Here is a 14,554-nt window from a genome sequence, read left to right as displayed (position 1 = left end):
CTGAAGTTATTTTTGTTGTATCACTCTTCACAGGGTCAGAGTTGTCAAGGAGTTTGCTTGCTATGGTCCTTGATTTCACCTTGGAAAGTCTAGCAGTGCACATTAAAATGACCCAACCTCTCTAAGACATGTTTGAGGAATCCACATGTATCTTTACAAGAACATTTAGTACTGGCACATGTAGAGTACAAATGAAACAGACTTGAATAAATAGTAGACCACCTATTACAATGCACATTAGGTAGGATGAAGAAAATCTGTTTCTGTGGCCTAACTCAGAAATCCAGGGAAAACTGTACAAACCACCTTTTCCCAAGAGAATAAGGGTAAATTGTGGCCCAGAGAGAAGGATTTCTCTCCAATTACCAACTTGTTCAGGCATTGCTTTTAGCCTGGAGAAGGGCTTCCACTAAATGTAAACTCCTGATCTGAGTCACTGTTTAGGTGAACACCCATCACTTTTCATCTCATTGAATGTCTACTACTCTTATACATGCTCATGTGTCACATGGACAGAATACAGCATGGTCCTACCCAAAAAGAAGTGATGGAGAAGGAGAGACAAATAGGGGGAGCACAGGAGATTTTTAGGGCAGCAAAATTATTTTGTATGATACTATAATGGTGAATTTATCTCATACATTTGTCCAGACCCACAGAATGTACGCCACCAAGAGTGAGCTCTAATGTACACTACAGACTTTGGGTGATGATGATGCATCAGTGTAGGTTCATCTGTTGTTGCAAAGGTATCACTCTGATGTGAGATGTTTATAGTTGGGGGGCAAAGGGTGTGAGAATTCTTTATACCTTCCACTCAATTTTGCTCTGAAACTAAAAGCTATTTAAAAAAAGAGTTGAGACTTCTGGTTAAGATGGAGGTGTAGGTAAACATGGCTTACCTCCTCATACAACCACAGCAAAAATTATGACTAGACTGCAAAACAAACATCTCCCAGAACTGTCAGAAAATCGAGCTGTATGGAAGTCTGACAACCAAGAAATTAAAGAAGCTGCATTCATTCAGTCAGGTAGGAGGGTGGAGAGCAGAGACACACAGAAAAGCTTGGAGAGTTGCTGAGACATGGAGCGGAGACATGCAAGAGGTGGTCCCATGTGTGGTGGATAAAAATCAGGAGGGATACCTAGGGAGTGAGGAATGTCAGCTCTATACCAGACCACACAGCCCAGGTTTCCAGTGCCAGGAAGATAAGTCCCCATAATGCCTGGCTGTAAAAACCAATGGGGGGGGGGGGGGGGGGGGTGAGTTGCCAGAAGAAACTGAGAGATTCTCAGGAGTCTCCTCTTAAAGGTCCTAAAATGTACTTAAGACCTATGCAGAATCACTCCCTCTGGGCTTCAGTACCAGGGCAACAGCTGGAAGGCCACCAGTGGCATAGAGGGTGAAATCAAGTGCTGTGAGACAGCTTCCTCCCACGCAAAACTCAGGGGCCAGGCAGCAGCATTGTCACCCTTCTGAGTCTTCCCAAACACAGAGCCACAGATCGGCAACATGGATTGCCCCGTCCTGGCAATTGTCTAGGGCTCTTCCCCATCCAACCTACCAGTGTACTTTTTCAAAATAGGTCATGCTACTAAGACAGGTAGTTAAAGTCGCTCTACCTAAAACATAGAAACAGACACAGAGAGGCTGCCCAAATAAAGAGAAAAAGAAGTATGGCCCAAATGAAAGAACAGATCAAAACTCTAGAAAAAGAACTAAATGAAATGGAGATAAGCAATCTATCAGATGCACAGTTCAAAACACCAGTTATCAGGATGCTCAAGGAACTCATCGGGTACTTAACAACATAAAAAAAGACCTCAGCAGAAATGAAGGCAAAATTAAGAGAAATAAAGAAAAATTTATAGGGAACCAATAGTAGAGTGGATGAAGTCAAGAATTAAATCAATGATTTGGAACATAAGGGGGGGGGGGAAACCCCAATCAGAACAGCAAAATGAAAAAAGAATCCAAAAGAACTGAAGGTAGGCTAAGGACACTCTAGGACATTGCCAAACACACCAACATCCAAATGATAGGGGAGCCAGAAGGAGAAGAGAAAGAGCAAGAAATTGAAAACTTATTTGAAAAAATAATGAAAGAAAACTTCCCTAATTTGGCAAAGGAAATAGACATACAAGTCCAGGAAGCACAGAGTCCCAAACAAGTTGAACCCAAAGAGGACCACACCAAGACACATCATAATCAAAATGCCAAAGGTTGAAGATAAAGAGAATCTTAAAAGCAGCAAATGAAGAGAGTTACTTATAAAGGGGTCCCCATGAAACTGTCAGCTGATTTCTCAAAAGAAATTTTGCAGGCTAGGAGGTACTGGCAAGAAATATTCAAAGTGATGAAAAGCAAGGATTTACAACCTAGATTTCTCTATCCAGCAAAGCTATCACTTAGAATTGCAGGGCAGATAAAGTGATTCCCAAGCAAGGTAAAGCTAAAGGAGTTCATCATCACCAAGCTTTTAATATATAAAATATTAAAGGGACTTATTTAAGAAAAAGAATATAAAAACTGTGAATATTAAAATGATAATAAATTCACAACTATCAACAATTGAATCTAAAAAAACTAAGCAAACAAGCAGAATAGGAATAGAATCTTAGATATGGAGATCTTTTGGAGGGTTATCAGTTGGGAGGAGGAAGGGGGAATATGGGGAATACGTGTAGGGATTAAGAAGTACAAATTTGTTGGTACAGAATAGACAGGGGGATATTAAGAACATTATAGGAAATGGAGTAGCCAAAGGATTTATATGTATGACCCATGGACATGGACTAAGGGGAGGATTGCTGGAGGGAAAAGTGGGTACTGAGTGGAGGGGGCCAAAGGGGGTAAAATTGGGACAATTATAACAGCATAGCCAATAAAATATATTTAAAGAGGTGACAGAGACTCTGTTTTTGTATCACATAGAGTTATTAGTAGAAAAAAATTTTCAAATTGACTTTGTTCTTGAGGTTCAATATTCCTGTGGGCATTATGGGATGGAAGTGCATGAAGAAGAATTAACGATCATTTGCAAGCTGCCTCAGTAGCTGACTTTAGACCTAACAAGAAGACAGAAAGGGTCTGGAGACAGATGTGGAAGAGGTCTCATTGAGGACTGCAGCAAAGTCATAGGACTCATTAAGAGGTCTTTTAGAGAGAAAAAGCCAGTAATATATGCTTAGATGAGGGCTCAGGAAAGACATCTAGTATTGTGGAGCTGTGATTAACAGGACGTTTTTGATCAGAGATTTATAGGAATCCTTGACCAATTGGATGCCAGCAGCTGCCCGAAGCATCTCTGGCCAAGGCATTCACCGACCTCTGCTATAATTTCCCACCGTCATTATTCCCATCCCTCCTCTTGTAATTTTTTAACTTTGGGGTTTAAAAAAATAGATCATTTTCTGAGAAAGGTTTGATACTCCAGAAACTAAATATTAATGCTGTTCAATGAAGAAAAGTCTACCTATCCTTCTGTTTCTCTGCTAGAGAAAAGAGTCTGAATGAGAGATTGATTTTATGGGTCACAAGGAGCCCAGACGAAAAGTCTCCAGTATAAAAATCAGGGCAGGGAATCTGACAGAGCTTATATGGAAGATAAGAGGAGAAACAGGGAAGACAACAACCCTTACCAAGGGGAAAAGCCCCTAGCTGACCACACATCACACAGGGTACCTGTCAAAAAGGATCTCAGTGTAGTAGCATGAGGCTTCCAATTAAGGAGTAGAAATGGGTAGAGATGAAAGGTGTCTCATCTTGCCCTTGCCAGACATTGCCCAGCTCCCAGAAGTCTGGTCTAAACATGGAGCAGCAGTATGGACAACAGCAGAAAACAAGGAGACTGACCTATGAAATAATATTCTAAGGGTCTGGGAAAGTGACAAAATTGAGAAGACTAAGTAGTTTGTTACAAGTGAGGAGATTCCTATGGGAAAACAATAGGAAAAAGTTGTATCATAAGTGGAAATGGTTGTCCAGAATAATGCGTGAGTCACTAAGAGACCCTGTAAAGAAGGAAAAGAGAGTCTAAGAATTCCAGCAATTGTACTGGTGGAAATCTGGTTAGAAACCACCCTCACCTCTGCCATATTTTTCACTCACAGTCCCTTTCCTCATGTGCAATGTGTAGCTAAGGCCTACCTATAAGGAACACAGATTCTAATAAGAGTAAGACAGTAGGAACTTATCATGTGAGAGTGGGGAGAGCTGGAAGGAAATTTTCACTCTTACTTGACCTTTAGATTTCACATGAAAAAGGTCTGAATGCCTAGAAACCAATGAATGCAAACCTGTAATTGTAGTATCTAGGAGAAATCAGGATAGATCCAAAATGAATAAGGATGAAAGCTAAGTCAAGTTCACATATATTTGAAAGCTAATCCATAATAATTTCTAAACTTTTTTAATACACACTCATGCACATAGCTGTCACACACTCATACACATACATGCACAAAATCTCCTCTGGGTCAAGTGGCCCCTAAATCTCCTGAGAATAAGGTTCGATTATGTCTGGATTGTGTATCTCCAGAAGTATCAACCATATAATAGGCATTTAATACATATTTGTGATCTGAGTGACAGTTTTCTCATCGGGAACATATAAAAAATTGGATTAAATTGTTTCTAGAAAGTCTTCCATCTCTGAACTTGCATTAACTTCTAGTTAATTTTAAGCCTGTAAATTAGACAGAATGATGTCCTTGTAATTATGCCAGAGGCATAAGAAAGAAAGCAGAACATCAGAAGGAATTTGAGAGAGATGAAAATAACAAAGAGAAATATGATTCTCATTTCTTACCTGCATCCTCATTCTCAGTCTGGGCCAGTTTACTCTGTTAGGCAGATGGTTCATGCCTAAGGGCATGACCTAGGGCTGAAACCCAGTCTGAACGGTTTGTCATGCCACAGTTGGGTCCTGGGACACAGCAAATGGTTCAGAAGGGGAGTCTTTTTAAAAAGCATTGGACAAAGGCTGTGGCTGGGTTAAATAGGTGCAATATACCCTCCCCCACTTTTGAAGAAAACCATGGAACTCCTCTTTATCCTCTAATGTATTTGTTTTCTCACGAATAGAGTGATCTTAGATTTAGTATTCAATTGGGAACACACATCCATGATAACTTTAAAAGCTCTGTTCAACATGTATAAGAGACACATGGACAAAGCCAAAGCCCAGGGGCGGGGTTAGAATTGAGGGTGGGAGGTGGGGATGGTTGGGGTGGGAGGAGCGGTGGGGAGAAAATGGAGACAACTGTACTTGAACAACAACAAAACATTCAAAAACAGAAAACAAAACAAAAACCCTGCTTAAGGGATCCTTTCAACTTTTTATGGGCTTAAGGTTTACAGAACTGAATTAAAGTGTTAATAATAGATATACTGAAATTCAGATATACTGAAATCAAGGGAAAATATTCTTAACATCTCAGATAGATATTGAAAGAGAAGATTTACTTTTTCTGCTCTGAGAAGTAAAATTTGATCTCTTAATCCAAATGAACTTCTACATTTTAAAATACTTAGATTTCTATATAAATATGAGTAGGCTTGCAAGGCCCTTCCTCCCATACTGCCAATCCTATGATTCACTTCCCTTTACAACTCACTGGGCTCACTATCAGGCTTTGAATGAAACAGCCCTTGTAATAGTCTTTTGATGAAAAGTTCTTCTCACCTCAGCCTGAGGTCTCTATTTAGGGGGTCATAATATTTTGTTCAATACACACACACAATGATAGCTAACATTAATGGGGTACTTCATATTTATCAGGCATTGCTCTTAGCACTTTATATATTGCCTCATTAAATCCTTAGAGCATCCCCATAAGATGAGTATTACAATTATTGCCATTTTATGGATGAAGATACATAAGCTCAGACTAGCTGGTATTTGCACAAATCTACACAACCAGGAAGTTGGGGAGGCAGGATTCTAACCTGAACATTGATTCTAGAATCTACGTTTTTAATCATATATTCATTATCCATTTATCTATCTATCTAGCTATTGAAATTTGACTACAGTTAAATAAGGTGTACTTTTTTTTCTCAAGTAGAATTTAATACTTGAGGAGTGTTATATGTAACAAGAATAACATTTATTAAATATTTATTGAGCACATTTTAAAAGCACAGATTCTGGCCCACTTAGAGTCAAATCCTATCTGTGTGACCAACCTCTACAGACCTCAATTTCTTCACTTGCAAAATGGGGATAATAATAACAAACATTGCCCTGAATTGCTTTGGACATTAATGAGCTAATCTGTGTAAAGTGCAGTCTTGCAAGTGATAAGATTATATAAATGGTATTGATTCCTTCCCCCCATCACCATAATATTCATCATCATCATCATTATCATCATAATCATCATCATCACTATTACTATTAGTACTGTTAGTATTGTTAGTTAAAATATATACCATGCATTTTCTATAAAATTTGGAATAATCATACCTACCCCATAGGCTATTGTGAGAATAAAATGAGTTGGTACACATAAAAGTTTAGAACAATGCTAAGCACATGAAAGCACTCAGTGCATGTTAATGGTTTTAATTAGTATCTGCGTTGGGGGTGTTATGGTCTAATGTACTACATTGATTCTTTCTGAGCTCCTATAATTTGTTGCTATAGTAATTTTGCCTAGCATTTTCTCACAGATACTTTGCCTCCACAGAGGATTACTTTTGAAATTATGCTTATTCTTCAGTTTCTTATTGTTATCCAGTAACATAATGGTTACTAAATTAAAAATAAAGATTTTGATCCCAAAATGGATCAAAGATATACTGAAATCAAGGGAAAATATTGTTAACATCTCAGATGGAGGTAAGTAATCTGGCTCTTTTTTAAAAATAAAAAGAAAATCAACTAAATCTAGATTGTTTCATCACAGAGTTTTATTTGTATATCACAGAACAGGAATTTTGGAATAAGATCAATCTGGGCTCATTTCTTAGTTTTTTTTCTGAGCCTCACACACTCGACCTACCTCCCAGGATTGTTGTGAGGGATAAAAGGGGCTTTTGAAATGGGCTGAGTTTCCTGTCTTCCTTCCTTCTTTACACTGCACCATATAATTTTAAATGTGCTTTGAAAAAATCTTGAATTCTTAAGGAAAGTATATTTCTACCCTAATATCAAAAAAAGGACAACAGTAAATAGCATGTTGTAAAAAAAGTATCTCCATACAGAATACATTCATTTCGAACCTGGGGATCTTCTTTCAGTGTGAACCCTGGCATACATCACAGTGCAAAGAGAAGAGGCTATGGAATGGAATACAGCAAGAGCAGCCTCTGTGACTTTGTTGGAATCAATTAATCTCTCATTTTCCTTAATTTGATTTGTGCTTAGTGATCACCTACTTCAAAAAGGCAGCAAAGACCTTTGAAGAAGAAACTGCTGCATAAACTTGGGAAGGGGCTGTGCCTTATGAGCTGTGCCTAGAGGCTTTCCTCCTCTGCTTTTAATTAACAATGAAATTAAGAATTCTTTAAGACTATATCAGCCCTTTAAAGGCTTAAGAAGGTCAATGATTTGTTAAGCATCTCTCTCTTCTTCATGGTGCTATTTCCCAGGTGAAATCTTGTGAGCAGGGTTCAAATTCTCTTCCAGGTGCACAGATTGCTGACAGAGTGGATGTGAGAAGTGGAGACTGAGTGAGACGCTGTGCTGTGTGTGAGAGGGAGGGATTAAGGCTTATGAGAGCATGAGCGGGTGCTGACAGGCCCTGGTTACAATCCTGGCCCTTCCACCTGCTGGATCAAAGCACACGCTTTGCAAAGATGTCAGGGTTATTAGAAATCATGTGACATGCCTGACTACTTATCAGTGAGCCATAGAGTAGCTGTTATTTTCTCTACATTACTAAAAAGTTACATGTAGGTTGGAAATACTGCTACATGAATAAATAAGAAAAAAGATTATCTCAGAGAAGTATGAAGCCACATATGGCTTTAGAAACTTGCCACATCTTACAGGGAGCCAATAGATGTATTAATAAAAATGAAATATGTGACTTTGCCTATGGTGACAAGGATTGCTGCTAAAATGATAGAAGAAATTAGCAGCAACAGGTTTCTTATGATTTTAGGGGTTTTATGTTATTGCTGATAACTATTTTCCACCCGATTTTGTGATAACACTAAAACAAATATACATAAGCTCAAGACTTTAACATAAAAATAAGCATATGGAAATAATTAATAATAACCAATGTGGAGAGTGAATAGATGAAAATTCATTTGGTCCACATCCTTTGATCCTCCCAATAATCATAGGAGGAAAACAGCACAGATATGATTATTTCCCCCTTTTCTGATGTGTGAATTGAGACTCTGAGGGGGACGAAGTGCATAGCTAAATGCATGTGGTTCTTATGGCTGAAGGAAGCCCTCAAATCAACACACTGTGAACAAACCTCGACAACCCCTGGCTTCCTCTTGACATCAGATTGCCACCATCTCAAACAAGAGACTTTCTAATATACTTTGCCTCCATTTCTTCTATTGAGTTTCTTTCTATAGAATTTTATGTTTAAATACATTTATTGTGGATAAGACTACTCACTGTCTCTGAAAGGAAGTCATTCAATCACCTTCTAGTGAATACTCCAAGCCAGAAAATGCTTCCCTTTGAAAACAGCAATCAATAAGTACCAGCCATTCTATTTGATAAATAATTTTGGACCCATTTATAACTCTCTCTTTACAGCTTCAATTCAGTTCTTCAAGACTTCCACTGTACTGCATGTTCTAACTAGTCTCCCTGCCTTTAAACTCTCTCCATACAGCTGACAAGAGTGATCTTAAACACACAAATCAAATTATACTTTTGATCAGCTTTAAAACAGCTTCTCACTACTTACAGGATAAAGTCTCAAATCCTCAGCTGGGCAAGGAGGGCTCTGTGATCTGCAGCTGCCCATGTCTCCCACTTTATCACCCACTCAATAACCTTTAGCCACAGAAAACTGCTGGGAGCCCCACAGTGCACCCGGCTTTACATGCCAGGCTTCACCCTGTGCTATTCCTTTTACCTGGAGCACATTTCTTCCCTCACTGACTGATGAGCTCAGTATTTTTCTGAAAACTTTAAGATAAACAGAGGCAGAGTTATGTGATTCTTCACCTGCTTACCTTTAGAGACTCACATGTACTTCTATTGTGGCATTATTATATCTAGAAATTATACTTGATTTTGGACAAATAGACTTAGAAACAGTTCAAACATTAAAGGCTCAGAAAAATGTACTGTTTTGCAAGGATTCAAAGCTGGCTATACATAGGCCACCATAACATGTGGCTGAGGACTTGTGGAATCAAGATTTTGCTATATGTCCCCAAACTGGGAATGACTTGAAGCTGCCAACTCTATGATTTCTACAATGAGAGTGAATGATACCTGAATTCGGAGCTTTATAGATACATTAGCGGATGGGCCTATATAAAGATAATGGTAAGTTTTTCATAAATAACCCTTTTTATAAATGATTAGGAATTGATGAAACAAGACTTGAGAGGGGAACATTCCTGTGTGTGTTCACACCTCTGCAGAAGGGACAGTCGAAGGCTGTGCTTGCCTCCATCACGACCTCTGATACTAGTCTGATTTTAGTGACCTGGAGGTTAGGTATACCAGAGAAGCTGGGAGTCTTCGGCAGATACACATCAATCACAACACAGTAATGAATGCTTTGAACTGTTTCAAGGGAAGGACCATGCCTCATTCACCTCCAAATCCCTAGGATCCAGGATAATGCCTGGTATCTAGTCAAAATCTCATGAATATATATTCTTCAACAAGTGAGCCTATTTTATGATCATGTAATGACTCAGTCCATTTCTGATCCCAAATCTGCCAACATATTTTAATTCGCTTTCATCTGGTTTATCTTGCCTCTGATTATCAACTACAAAATAACAATAATTAGGACCAGCTATGTAAAAGAATGAATGAAAATATGCCATACCTGTTGAAAAAACAGACCAGAATATTATTAATATCTTCCTTTCCCTAGAAATATCAAAAGCTGAGTAATTTACCATTTTTCCCAAATAGAAAACCAATTACAAGTCTAAAACTACTCTAAAAACAAACAAACAAAAAAGACATACTAGATAAGCAGGAGCTCCACGGCAATTTCATTTGTTTTCCACAGAGCTCCAAATGTTTGTCTGATTCCAGGCTCTGCCCATTACTTGTTTTTTCAAGGTCTGGAAAGTCAATTACTCTAAATATAATCAGCCTTAGGAGCTGGCACTTTGCCAAGCAATTTGACTGCTTTCCTAAGGAAAACTTACAATTTCTCTGTTTTCTTTTAGTTGAGGTTATAGAAGTAAATAGTGTATACAATTAATTCATCCCTGGGTCTCTGCTATCAATTAAAAAAGATGAGAATTGAGGTATTCCCATTGAAATGCAGGGAATACAGATGGTTGACTGGTCTGTATTCTTCTGAATGCTGATTAGAGATTGAGCTGGTACAAGAGTTGTTTTACATGCTAACTTCCATAGAGGTAGTTCATATCCTAATCTGAGACAGTACTTGCTGTATTAATATGTGCATGTTTCTGAAACTAGCTTGGGAAATTCTCAAATGCCATATATTGCAACTTAAATGCTAGGCATTTTTAAAACATTTTTTGGTTGGCTTTTTCATACATCTTTGTAAAAATTGCCTTAATATAGTATCTTGCACTTTGTCAGAGCTTGATAAATCTTGGCTGACTGAATTAATAGTTGCATTCTTATAATATCTTTTTCAGGGCAGGCAATACTTTTACCAAGAGTAGAAGTAAGATATGGACCCATGGAGGGATTGGGTTCCTCAGCATTACTGAGTTGGATAAGAGCTTGCTTATCTAATTCTAAGTTCTCAGAGATTCAATAAGGTATTTAAGGTAACAGTAGAAAAAGCAAGTGATGGTGTTCTAAGTGGAACTAGAATCCTTGAAATTAAAAAAAAATATTGCCCACATTTCAAGAAACATCTACTTCAGAGATATTTTTCCATTGGAGAGGAAGTAAATAGTCTCCGAAAGGAATTCCCGAATCTTCATGAAGAACTGAGTGACAGTGTGAATCTATAATGTGGACACTGAGCATCAAGATCATTTAAGGTGAGAGAGCAGTACACAAAGTCAGTTCTGGTGTATTGTTATTTGTGTCCATGATTGGATTCATTCACTCATGGAGTTGTTAAATGTACCTACTAAGAACTGAGGAAAGCACAGCTTGCACCATGACCTGTTCCTGGAACAGGTATCTGTCAGCTTGTCTGCCTGTTGATTTTATTTACATGTTTATTTAGTCACTCAATAATTCTGAGTCCCTGCTGTGCCAGGCACTATGATAAGTGTTAAGGATATAGCAGTGCAAAAATCAGACACAATTCCACTCATTGAGCTTACAGCATAGAGTGTGAGATAGGCGTTTAGTTTAAAAATCACATAGATAAAGGTAAAATAATACCTTGCTTCAGTTTTATGGAAAATATAGACAGAATACAATAGGGAACCAAATTTTGTCTTCCAGGGAGCTTCTCCAAGAAGTTAAATTTAAGCTTAGATCTAAGATGACCAGAAGTTAACCAGGCAAAGTATAAGAAGAGTTTTTCCAGTTTGAGGAAAGAGCATGTGGGAAGCGCTCAAGGCACGAAGAGATGTAGTGCATTTTGTGAATGTAAATAACGTGGTCAGCAAAGGGAAAATGTTTAAGAGGCAGGCAGGGGTGAGAACATGCATAGCTTGGATGCTATGTTATTGACTTTGCATTTAATACTAATGCAAAAGGAGAGAAACACATCTGATCTGTATTCTTACAGATCACTTTGGCTGCACTGAGAATAAACTAGGAGGGCAATAATGGAAGTGGTGAGGCCTGTTAGATGGTTATTGTAGCCAGGAGATGATGGAGGCTTGGATTAAAGTGGAAGTAGAAGTGGAGAAGAATAAATAGACTTGAGGTACACTTTGGAGGTAGAATCAATTGGACTTGAAGAGAGATTGAATGATGAGTGTGAGGGAGAACATGGTGTTAAATATAATTCTCTAGTTTTTGGCTTGGACAATGGGGTAAATGTACATGCCATTTACTGAGTTGGGGAAGCTCAAAAAAGAAGCAAGTGGGGTAAAATCGGGAATTTCAGTATAAGTATACTGGTGACATTCAACTAAAATGTGTGTGTGCAACATTTTTTCTACAAGTGAAGAAAAATATGAAAAGAGAAAAGAAAAATGGTGAGGAAGGAGACAATTTGAATAAATAGGAAGTAAAATTCCCCAGGGGTGATAGAGAGTGGGGGCTGGGGACTGAGGTATATCAGAATTGCTGAGGGTATGTAATTTGAAAAAGACATGTTCAAAATTATAGTGGAATTTTAAAATTTGGGATAAATAAAAAACCCATGATTTTTGGAATACAGATTATGGAAAATAAACAAAAAGAATGGCATCTGGTGGGTCCACACAAAAGGTAGACTATCACCTGCTCATTGGCTTTGGTGAGTTTTATGGAAGGAAGCATCAAAGCTCCCCAGTGAAGTGCAATAAATGTAAGTTTTATGTTCATCACAAAAGAGCACAGGCTTAAAAAATTATTGGCACTGAGCAGGAAGAAGGGAGATGAGAAGGCAGGATAAAAATAGAGAAAGGAGAGAAAAAGAAATGAGTGGAGAATTTTTCCAGCAAGCAAAGGCATCTCTGCCACCATGCCTGTGCTGATGCAGGTGCTGATGGTCCCTTGGGTTTGAATCCCAGCCCTGCCATTTAGTAGTGGATGGTCTTGGGCATGTTAGGTAACTTCTCTAACCTCGATTTCCCTATTTTTAAAACACCAATAATGATAGTGTTTACCTCATAAGGTATTAGGGTTAAAAGAAATAACTCATAAGGAGTGCTTAACAAAATGCCTGGCACAAGGGAAGAGCTCAATACATGTTAGCTGCCTTCATTTAGCTTCTCTAGACACAGAATTGCTAGCAAGTTGTTGTAGGTGTGTGTATCTTCTCACTTCCCCATGGCTATGGTGACTGCTGTTTTAGGTTCAAAATTGTATAATTCCCCGTATCGAAAAGTAGTTATTATGATTTGTTAAAAATATAGGAGGATATAATTAATATCTATAAAGCATTCGAAAATATTATTAGGATTTAATTGTTGCAAATTAGTGAAAATGCCCCATTTGATTACATAGCCAAAAATATGTCTTCTTATTTATTTCTAGAAATGCTAAATATAATTTAAAAAACTTTCTATTTAACTCACTAGGGAGATCAGTAATTGACTTCTAATTTTATTCTTTGAAAATACCAAAAAATAGAGATAATATTCTGAGAAGCTCTTGGTATATTAATTTTCACTTTGAATCATTATAAAATCTATGTTTTCTTAGTCCTAACAATATTATGAAGATATATAAAAATGTTCTATCTACAAACATAGCTATGTAAATAGCCTATTATATTTAGGAACATCACAACTGAGATTTCTCAATTTAAACTGACTCTCTTCTCTCTCTGACTTTGTATACTCTGTAAAAATGGAGTTTTATTATTTACCATACATATACTTTAGAATATCAATGCAAAACTATGTCCCAATCTTTAGATTTAGAACAATTTGTTTATTTGTATAAATTTTTGTATATATATATACATATATATAAAACTAAATAAGAGAACACATATAATCACCTAGCTTGCTAATATTCTGTAAAGGTTAAGATTATATATTTTTTTTGGTTAGATGGAACTAGCTAATTAAGTAGTTTTAGAGAAGTTGTTTAATACCCTAGGGAGTTAGTTAAATGGTGGCACTAACTTAATCTTTTAGTTAAAATATTAAATAGTGATAATAGCATCTACTTCTGAGGCCTTGTTATATGCCTGGAGCATAGTAAGTGTTCATTAAGTATTATCAAAAATATACCCAATAAATGTTCTATTTTATTCTTCTGATTGAATGAAATAGTGCTACTTAAATTTCAAAATAATTCTTTTGGAGAAATATAATTAATACCTCATTAAAAATGCATGGGAACCAAGAACATTGGAGTATCATGTGGTCATGTCTGAGTGCCTTGTGAACACACCAGGAAAAAAACAAGGCAATGTTCTTGATTTATCCCATTGCACCAAGGGAGCAGCACATCTCTCCACCCTGAGGAAGGTGCCGAGTGCAAGAGAAGTGAGCAGAGGTGGATTCTACCCATTTGATCACTGTGGAAGCACATGCAGTTTGAGAAGATGAAGTGAGGAAGCACATGCAGTACCTGGTCATCTCAGAGTCAGGGAGCAGGCCTAGGTGGTAGTGGGGGTAGGGAGCTGAGAGAAGGAAGCTTTTGTCACACTCAACAGGGGAATAGTGCCTGGGAGAAGCAGGCTTATCACACAGTTTGTTCACAGTGCTGTAAACAGGTTCCGGAGGCCTGGTGATACAAGAGGAAGAGAAAGAGATGCATGGTTAGCACACATACCGAACAATTGCGAACCCAGTAGCATTTCACTGCATGTGGAGGTAAAAATCCAAAACAGT

At 37.7% G+C, this 14,554-nt stretch overlaps 1 protein-coding gene across 23 annotated transcripts in view; it reads right to left on the bottom strand.

Annotated features, from left to right (window-relative positions):
- DLG2 (discs large MAGUK scaffold protein 2) overlaps window positions 1-14,554 on the bottom strand; it is a 1,904,207-nt gene that overhangs the window by 436,355 nt on the left and 1,453,298 nt on the right. For 17 of the 23 annotated variants that reach the window (XM_036030125.1, XM_036030122.1, XM_036030121.1 and 14 more), the window contains one exon: window positions 14,292-14,447. The exons of the other annotated variants lie outside the window; for them this stretch is intronic. In XM_036030125.1, the coding sequence (XP_035886018.1) occupies window positions 14,292-14,447 (156 nt within the window). The remainder of the gene's footprint in view (window positions 1-14,291; window positions 14,448-14,554) is intronic. 23 annotated transcript variants of the gene reach the window in all.

Source organism: Phyllostomus discolor, chromosome 6, assembly GCF_004126475.2.
Source record: "Phyllostomus discolor isolate MPI-MPIP mPhyDis1 chromosome 6, mPhyDis1.pri.v3, whole genome shotgun sequence".
Lineage (NCBI taxonomy): Eukaryota > Metazoa > Chordata > Mammalia > Chiroptera > Phyllostomidae > Phyllostomus > Phyllostomus discolor.
The sequence above is the reverse complement of the archived record's forward strand: the minus strand, read 5'-3'. Positions and strand labels throughout refer to the sequence as shown.